Raw genomic sequence first — 9,594 nt, 5'->3', positions numbered from 1 at the left:
GGGCGGCTCTCCTAACCCAGCGGTGCGAGGTAGGGGCCGGGCCGGGGGGGCCGCGGACACGCGTGGGGGGCGCCGGTGCCTCGCGGAGGGCGTGAGCAGGGGCGCGGTGCGCGGTGGCCCCTGCTGCCCCTGTCCCGTTCTGCCGGCTGTCCGTGTGTCCGTCGGGGCTGTCCGTGTGTCCGTCGGGGCCGTCCAGGCGCAGGGCTGGCTTCTTATCCGGTGCGGCTGCGTCCTTTCGAAGTGGTTCTGCCTGTGTGTGTGTCCGTGTCTGTGCCAGCCCCGTCCTGCCCGGCGCCTCTGGGAGCAGAGAGCCAGGGGAACGTGCTGTACCCCACAAATAACGGTCCTGTGTCGGTTTGTCTGCCTGTTCGGTAGGATATGGAAGTCGCTGAAGTTACAGTGTAGCCGTGTAGAAGAGAAAGCCACAGGTTAAACCATTGATGCCTAAAAACTTCGTGTGCTCGCTGCTTTAAGTGCTGCTGCTTTTCCTTGTGCCGTGCCTGGCCCTGGCCCTCTCCCGGGGTGCAGGAGAGCCGGTCTCAGTGCTTCCATCTGGTTCGGCTCTCAGACTGTGGCAGCACCTCCTGCTCAGCCCTGGCCGAGCTCAGCCTGCATGGGGAAACCTTTCCAGACCCCCGGTCCCACTCCTTCGAGCGCCTCCAGCCCTTCCGCATCCCAGTGCTGGCTGTGCCCATGGGGCTTTATTCCTCTCCCTGCAGCAGCCCCTTGTCTAGACACTCCATGGCTCCCAGCCGGATTGCCGGCGGATTAGGAGGGAGCTGAGGGGACCTGGGAGCTGTTTCTCCTCTTGCCCATGTGGCTGGGATCCAAACCTTCTGCCAAGGGGCAGCAAGGGCAGTGAGCCCCTCCCTGTGTGCTTCCTTCACAAAGCAGGGCAGTTCCTGCCCTGGCGCAGTGAAGTGGCCTTTGGGGACCAGGGAAGCCCCTCTGGAAGCTGTCAGCAACATGTGGCCCCTGGGAGCTGTCAGCGGGGACATGCCTGCCTGTTTGCCTCCGGCCAAGACTGTCGGGGTGCGGCACAGCAGTGTGGGTGAGCCCGTGCTGTTGCTGACGCTGACAGCTGTGTTCTGAGGGGAGAGTCCCTGCAGAAATTGCCGTAAGCAGGGATAATGCACTGGTGAAGAGAGAGGGAAGGTGTGAGAGCGTGCCAGCCAGCAGCCTGCGCGTTTTGCTTTCTTCCCTTCCAATCTGGCCTGCTGGCATCACGCTTCTATTACTGAAAATTACTTGCAGCAGGAATGCTGAATCACGTCCTCCCCACAAGCAGGCGATGGAGCAGGATGGAGGTATCCTCCTTTCAGCTTTCTTTGCTGTTATTACCCCCTTTGTCTTGTATTCCTCTGACGGCAGCCCAGGCAGGGCTCGCAGCAGGCTGCGCATCAGCACGATGCTCATTAGCAAAACCCTCCCTGATATTCATTTCAAACTTCTCTTTTACATTTTAACTCCATTTGGAGTCTCTTTGTGTGGGATCACCTGAAAAAAAAAAACCCATCAACAACCTTTATTCGTGTTTCACACCCTTGAGATGCTTCCAGAGTGCTGGCACGTCCCCTCCCCATCTTAGTCATCCCATACTGCGCCAGACAAATTTAGCTCCTAACCTTTCCTTATAACCAATCCCTCTGGCCTGCTGGCAGATTTTGTTGCTCTTCTCTGAACTCCTTCTGTTGCAGGTGATAGAAATGCCAGGCGGGATGCGAGGAGCCTCTCTGACAGGTTGCAGCAGGCTGCAGAACAAGGGGCAGGTGGCCTCTAGCGGCCAGCAATGAACGCACCCAACGGGAGCGATGTGCCGAGAGCGCTTCCTGCAGCCTTCAGTTTCAAATTTGCTGCTGTTGGATTTTGTGCAATGATACCCTCTTCTTGAGTTAAAAGCAAAAGGAAATAAAAGACATGTTTTACCCTTTTCTCCATCACGTCTCCTGTGGAAAAAAAATAGTCTCCACTTACAGCTCATTTCCAGACCTTTCTCCTTTTTCTGCTTTCTCTCTGAACCCTTTTGTTTCCATCTCTCTTGGAAAACAGGGTGCAAACATGAATATTACAGCTTAAGGAGGAGCCCTCGCAGACCTACAGAATGAATTGGGTATTTTCATCCTGTTCCTTTTTGTTTGGGTTCTCCATTTGCTTTTTAGACTTCTGTCTCGGTGCAGCATGTCTCTCGAGCTGTTCAGGTCTCATAGAGGGGTTTGGTCCCTGTGGAGTCCAATGAGATGTGCTTGAGGAGCTTCTTCTATTAAGTTTTGCCTTGCTCATGATAATCAGGAGGGTGAAATTCAAAGTGAGGGAAAGAACAGCAAAAATCTCAGGTTATTTAGCTAGCAGGCTTTGCCTTACATTTTAACTATCTTTCTATCCACGAAGCTTTGTTAGTTCCTCTGGTGTTCCTCATGGAATCATTAAGGTTGGAAAAGACTCTAAGGTCATCTGGTCCAGTCATCAGCCTATCACCACCATGCCCACTAAACCGTGTCCCTAGTGCTCTGTCCCTTCAAGTTCACTCCCCCTGTCATTAACAAATACCCATAGTTTGAGTCTTTCCACCTCTGCTCTGCCCAGCACTGAGCAAATACTGCACGTGGAGTGATCCTGGAACCGCAGAAGGAGCAACCGGCATCCGTGCCTGCAAGGCCTGGGTGTGCAGCCCCTGTATTGCGCTCTGCTGCTTGCAGCCATATCGCATTGCAGCATGTCTGGCTTCTAGCTGTAGTGCTTCTGGCGCTGTTCAATAGTTTGTTCATTTGCATGACTGTATCCTGAGGTAGCTACTAAATCTATGGAAATGGTTTGTGAGCTAAATCTGTACAAATGGCTTGAGAAAGGTAGCTTGGACCAGGAGAGTGTGCTTCATCGGTGATGACATTTGCTCCTCAAAGTTGCCTTGCAGATGGTCCCACAATTCTTGGCTTCATTCATGTGCCTTCAGGTGGGCAGAATAAGCAGAGGGTCTGTTATAGCACCGTCTGGAGATCTCCAAAGGTAGAGGGAGGGATGATGAAGTGGCCTTACTTTTGTCACCTTTAGACCATCTGTTTTAGAGTCACATCTCCAACAGTGGCCCATACCAGGTACTTCAGATGGGATGTTAAGAAATGCCTGAGCAGATCTCTGGGATGTAGCCTGTAGTCCTGTAATACTTCTTCAAAGCTTTCACAGCTAGGTGATAGCTTATTCTGGAAGATGGGTTTTGTCATAAATACGACAACTTGTTACCCAGAGAGATAGCCAAGCTATCCTCTAATTTTGCACTTTTTTCCCCCCAGTGACATCACTAAAAAAAATGTTCCCTTTTGGCAGTTTTGTAGTCATTTGTATTCTTCCCTTGTAGTGTTAACAAATGTCTCTTCTCTTGCTCAGCGAGATGAGAGCACTTTGCTTATCCATCCCCCTGTGCAAAGTGCTGTGGATGTGCTTACAGCTTCTCTCCTTCTCCGCATGAGTTCAGATGGGTTTTCAGAGGCCTGAATCTTCCCCGTGCCGCTCTGTCAACCGTCTCCAGCTCCTCCTGATGGGACAGGAGGTGGTGCAGCCATGCTGGGCTCAGCTTGCCCTGGTGCTGCAGCTTCCCTGAGGCGGCCTCTCTGGGTTAGGACCACAGGGACTGAGGGCAGCGGGTGGCAGTGTCCCACAACGTTCCCTTGTCCTGCCCTCTCTCCACAGGTTATGCCACTCTCCAGGTTTGCTGGGTGCCTGCCGGTGAAAGAAAAGGGTTGATATTTTGCCCAGGCCCTTAGGTCCTGAACCAAAATGGCAGCTGGCGAGTCCCCTCCCGTAGGAGATGCCTTCATCGACCTGCAGCAGGTGAGGTGGGAATCTGGCAGCAGCAGTGCCATGTCTGCCCTGGGAACTGCCCTCAAGGCCAGATGCACTCCCCATGCAGACAGCAAGCTGAGGTCCAGAGAAGGCTGGAGGCTGCTTTAACATGCCATCGGGTGGTGTTGGCAAACAGCAGGAGCCTCTGGGAGCATACAGTGTCAGTAGCCCTGGTGGGATGGGAGCTGCAGGGGCTTTGTGGTGCCAGGGGGCAGCTGGGGGTGTTGTGGGGAGGCACAGCTCGGCTAAAGCCACCTTGCTCCCTCTTTGTGCCCAGCACAGACAGATTTGTCACAGTTGGGCCTCCTCCTGTTTCCATGGAAACTCAGGAGTCCACAACAGCTCAGCACTGGCATTTTGGCTGCATTGACAGACAATTGTACCAGCTGCAGCTGCTCAGGAGGCAGAAAGGACAGGTGTCACCTGGTGATTATCCCCCAGCAAAAGGCAGAGGAGCACCCATAGCCTGAAACGTAAGGAAAGTAGGCAGAAAGGTCTGAGGAAGGCATGCCAAGGGAAAGAGGAGCCCCAGGATTGCAGAGGAGCTGTGCCCAGAAATGAGTAACTGTTCCCCTGCCCCGTGGGATGCTGACTGCTGCTCCTCAGAAGCCCAGCACCATCTGCAGGGCACGAGAACCTGGAGGATAGTAGTGTTTGCAGTGTTTGATTGTTATCTGGCGATTTCTGTGCAGGGCAGAGATCGTGCAGAGAAAGCCTCTCCTGGTGCCGAGGACGATGAGGACTTGGATAAGACTTTATCAATCGAGAGATTTGGGGACCTGATAAGCAAGTCAGCATCGAGCGATCTGGAGAAGCAGAGACGCAGCTACAGTGAGAGAGATTTTGAATGTATGTAGGTTTCAACTATTGTGCCCACATCCATTCCTAACCCTCGCTCAGCCTCCTGTACTCTGCGGCCTTTTACCAGGGACCCGCAAACCCTTCCTCCCTTTAGAGCATTCCCAAAGTGCTGCTTACACCCAGTGCCCACTGCCTCATCCCGGTTTGTACCAGTGTCCCCTTTTCCTAAGGGTGTAGCTCCTGCTCAGCCCACGTGACGCACAGCTCAGGTCACCTCCCCACCCAGTGTCAGGGACCTCTGCAGCCACCTCCACCAAACTGAAGTTTCCAGTTTGAAACTACTTTTCTTCCATATGGCTGCAAAGAAACATCCAAATATGGCTAGAAGCCAGGCTGTCCTCCCCAGTCTGAAAGCAGATGGCTCCAGTCAGACATGCCCGTGTATTTCTAAATAGCAACCATGAAACCATCAGGCTTATTTGCTCAAAAAAGGATTGAAAATTAGAAATGGAGCATGAGTCTAAAATGCTGCAGCTATTTCACCTGAAATCCTCTGATCAGTGTGTTCATTCCTCTAATTGCCCTTCCACGAAGAAGACAACAGTCAGAGTCACTTTGGCTGTAGAATGAGAGTGTGCCCACAAGAGCAGTCATAAGCTATTGCCTGCTGTAGCTGGTCACAGTAAGTTGCAGTAACAGTGGTAACGGGCAGGAAGAGCCCCCCGGCCAGCAGGCCGGTGTGTGGCAGACAAGTAGCAATGGTTGGGTGAGTTTCCCAGTCTCTGGCTCTCCGCAATCAGATACTGTTTATTTCCCAGCTTAGCTTTGATAGGATACAACCTTAGGAACATTTTGTTCTAAGTACATCACCAGGCTGTTTTCTGCTTGGCCACTCATTTCCAATTGGTGTTGTAAAAGTTTGCTACTAACATTCAATTACTATAATGCACTCCAGCTGCTACTTTCTGCTTGTGCCATCTCTCTACAGAGGCTACATTCAAACAGCACTTTCCACCTGAGCACACAGTCACTCGCACTCATGGCTGCAGGGTGCTCATCGCTTTGCTGCGGGTTGAATACCTGTACTGTGCTGGCAGTACTTACCTGCTCAGAGCTCTGTGTGTGTGCACAGGTGTGTGAGTTGGCGCAGAGCACGCAGATAATCTGCTTGAGCATGCATGGCAGTAGCTTAGAAAATTTGCCTAGAGATTTGTGCTGTTTTGCTGGATTTTTTTTCTTAAATATAAGAGTTTTTCTCTCTTTGTTAGAATCAAGCTTGTTTTCCTTTGAGCTTCTGATGTGACCCTGTTATCTAGGGCTAAGACTATGTCAAACCTGGCTATCGGAAATTTTATGCTTGTATTCATGAAGCTGAAAGATCTGGTTAGGTTATTAGACTTTGAAAGATATTGTACAGGCTCATGGAGGTGAATGCTCTCTGGTTTTAAAAATGTTTCCTGCCCAATTCAAAGCCAGGAACTACTAATATGTGGACTCTTCCTTCTGGACTCCATATCCAAATTACTTTTTCATATCTTTTGTTCACTGGAAGGTGTAATCAAACATCTAGGACACTGGTTTGGTCATAGCTTTCCATTCAGAAAGGCAACGCAAGGAAGGGTTGGGAAGGAGAGTAGAGGCTGGGTGCAGAGAAGCTGCTGAAGGATGGGGAGGAAGAAGAGGGAAGCACAATGGGTTCTGTGCTTGGAAGAGATGTGTTTTTCCCCCCTCCAGGCTTCCTCTGTAGGAGAAGTGATCAGCTAGCAGGAGAAGTGCCAAGGTGAAGGATGGTGCTGCTCTGCTCTATGCCAGACCAGCCACTTGCCATCGCTGCGCTTCCCCGCAGCCCAAAGCTTGGGGTCTCTGCAGGTCCAAAATGCAGACGCTTCTGTCTTGGGCTGATGCGAACAGCCCAGAAGTGAGAGCTGGGCTGTGACTTCAGCAGCAGCTTTGTGTGCTGTCGGGGCCTTTCTTGCTTATTGTTGCATGAGAAATTGATGCCTGACCTATCCACGGCAGGCAGAGCAGTGCTCAGGGGGTGCAGGACAGGAGTGTCTTTCTGCCCAAACCTATCTATTCAAAGCAAAGAACTAAAGAACTCTTTGGATGAAAAAGTGTTCGTTAAGAGCCAAAACTTCCCATTTTGCATTTGTCTGACCATTCCCAACCTCTTCTAATCTTGCCACAAGGCTGAACCAAGGGGGTGTGTGAAATATTCCTGCTGTTCCCAAGGGGGGAAACAAGGGAGAAAAGACTTGAGAAACCAAAGGAAAGGAAACATGACACCAGAACAATGAACCTGCCTGGCTCTCCCAGGGAGAAGGTTAAAGCTTCCATTGAAAATGTCCTTTGAAGGTAGTTTTCACTATAAACAGATTTTGCTGCCATGTCACAGGAAAGCTGGGAAGGAACCAAATCAAAACAGGCTGGAAACAATTCCTCAGGAAGAGCTGCTGAGCAAAGCCCCCTTGCAAAGCGGCTGGTGCCCCCGTCATTTCAGCTGCTCCGGGTGCAGCCCCAGGGGCCGTGCATCCTGCAGGCTGCATCTGGGAGGCTTTGTGCCTGTGGATAGACCAGGCAGAAGTGGCTTTCCCATCTCTTGCTGGGAGATGCTGAGCTTACCCTGCTCCCTGCGTGGTGCATTAACATTGGTTTTGAGTGATGGCTCAGAAATGCCATTAATTTCGTCTCGTTGTGTAATTCCCACGACACCCAGGTCAACTCTGTATGAATTTCTCTTTGTGGATTAGTTTGAAGAAAAGTCCTTCTGCCCTGTTTTTTACCCTGGTTTTTAAAGAGAACCTCCTAACTGAGCCTGCATTTCAGAGGCTGGTACCTCACAGAACTTGGGACGTGAATTTATGATGTATCTGCACTAAAAGTCTCAATCTGTGAGTCCAAGCTTGTGGGTATAATAAGGCACATCTATTTAAGTCCAACTGAAGAACACTATGCAGGAAAGAAATGTTTGTAAATGGCCCAAACTCTGCTTGTTTGAGAATGTGAGAAGTGCTTCCCTGTGTTTAGGAAGGGGGTGTTGTCTCTGGCAGGTCCCTGCAGCTCTGCACAGCCATGTGAATGGCTTTCAGCAGCCTCAGGAGGGCCCTGCCTTGCTCGGGTGGCAAAGCCATGTTGGGGTGGTTTGGCACTGCATGAGGGCTGCCTCCTCAGCCACTTCAGGCTGGCCACAGCCTGCCACATCGCTGGAAGAGCTTTGCTGTGTCCCTGCGGGCTGGTGGCTCTCCTTGCCCTTCCTGGCCCTTGATCTCCAGACCATGCTGTTTCCTGGAGGGGCGCCTGGCAGGTTCCTCCCAGCCTCTTCCTGCCCCTCTGACTCTCTTTTTCTCTCTCAGTCCACCGCCAAACCTCGCACCACATCCATCATCCCCTTTCCACTCACCTCCCTTCTGCCCTCAAGTTCCAAAAGAGGCCCCCCCGTGCCAGCAGGAGGAAAAAAAGAAGAAGGAAAAAGAAGAAAACCTCAGTACCCCCCTCAGAAGTCACCCCCACCATCCAAGAAGTGGACGAGGAAGGAGGAGAAGAGGAGGAAGAAGAGGAGGAAGAAGAAGAAGAGGAAGAAGGAGAGTCTGAGGCAGAGGAAGCCCAGGAGAAGGAGATCTTTGCAGAGTCTGAGGGCAAAGCTCGTGGGAAGGACACATCCCCTAAGCTGGAGCCCTCAAGCAAACCAAAGGCAAGGCTGGGGCATCCCTGCCTGAGTGGGGCTTGGAGGCTGGGGATAGCGGGAGGAAGGTTGAGGGGACAGTGACGGAGAAATCATTGTCTGGAATGGATGCTGAGGAAGGTGTATGCATGACCATTTTGGAAGTGTAAGACATGAGGGAAGATCAGTGTGACTGTTCTTAGAGGGTATCAGACATGAGGGGGAGAAGTTTGTGTAGCCTTTTCTAGGCTGTGCGGATGTGGAGGGGACGTGGGGGGTACATGTGTGCCTGGCCTGGCTCGTGCTCTCAAGGCTGTTGTCTCCGCAGTTCACCATTGGCAGCGATGAGGATGAGTCTGGCAGCGCTCTGGCCCCGGCGCAGTTCCACGTGGAAGAGGAGTGTGGCATCCTGTCCTCCACACCGCGCTTCACTGAGCTGCTGCAGGACAAGGGCCCTGCCTCCCTCCGCAGGTAGGAGGGCAGGTGCTGAGCTGCTGCCACCCTCCATGGCTTGGTCACCGTGCAGACCCTGCACCTGGGGTGGCTCTGGGAGGTGTGTGGCCCAGCCTCAACTCTCCTGCTGGACCAGAGGGACTGTGGAGCCCAGTGACTGCAGCAACACTGCTGCTTGCCAGCAGGATGGTCATTTTCTGGGACTCCTGGGACCTCCTCGTGTGTGTTGGTTCCTCAGTATGTGGGTTTGGGGGCACTGGGCTGCACATTTGCAGTAGTCTTTCTCCCAGCTAGCTTGTGTTGTGGTGCTCACTGGCAGGCTGGGAAGCCCAGGAGGGTCAGCAGAGTTGAAGGCCGTGAGGTCCTCAGCTCAGAGATGTGTCCCCAACACATACCTCAGGCTGATCCCGCTCTGCATTGTGGGGCAAGGAGGAGCAGAAGGGTTGGTAGGACAACCTGTAGGTGTTGGGACAGGTGACTTCTGACTGCTCCTTCTCAGGGAATTGTTTTTCTGGGCTGGGCCAAGGGATCTCGCCCCCTGAGAAGAGCCAGTGCCTGACTCCACTTGTGTCATTTTTTACCATCAGTCTCTTTGGTCCCTACAGTCTCCCTGGACCACGGGAACGTCTTTCTCAGGGCTGGGAGAAGCGCAAGCCCTGGGGCCAGGTGGCAAGTGGGCAACGAGTTACCTATGACTTAAAGGAGAGGATGTGCATCGGCAGCATGACCACACTGGAGAGTGCAGCATATCAGCGTGTCCCCACGGATGAGGCTGAGGCCCAGATGCTGGCATCTGCTGATTTGGATGGCATGAAAAGTGAGGTTTTACCACACTATAGCAT

The 9,594-nt window shown here is 52.4% G+C and overlaps 1 protein-coding gene across 2 annotated transcripts in view; it reads left to right on the top strand.

Annotated features, from left to right (window-relative positions):
- The window catches only part of SLC4A3 (solute carrier family 4 member 3), a 29,820-nt gene continuing 20,226 nt past the window's right edge, over nt 1-9,594 (top strand). The window contains exons 1-6 of one of the 2 annotated variants that reach the window (XM_021398592.1): nt 1-29; nt 3,685-3,825; nt 4,530-4,686; nt 7,992-8,329; nt 8,628-8,770; nt 9,358-9,569. In XM_021398592.1, the coding sequence (XP_021254267.1) occupies nt 3,772-3,825; nt 4,530-4,686; nt 7,992-8,329; nt 8,628-8,770; nt 9,358-9,569 (904 nt within the window). In that variant the 5' untranslated portion in view covers nt 1-29; nt 3,685-3,771. Of the gene's footprint in view, nt 30-93; nt 3,826-4,529; nt 4,687-7,991; nt 8,330-8,627; nt 8,771-9,357; nt 9,570-9,594 lie in introns of those variants that run through there. The other variant, XM_021398593.1, reaches the window with a different exon arrangement.

This window comes from Numida meleagris, chromosome 5 (genome assembly GCF_002078875.1).
Source record: "Numida meleagris isolate 19003 breed g44 Domestic line chromosome 5, NumMel1.0, whole genome shotgun sequence".
NCBI lineage: Eukaryota > Metazoa > Chordata > Aves > Galliformes > Numididae > Numida > Numida meleagris.
Note: the sequence above shows the minus strand (reverse complement) of the source record. Positions and strands in the feature narration are given on the sequence as shown.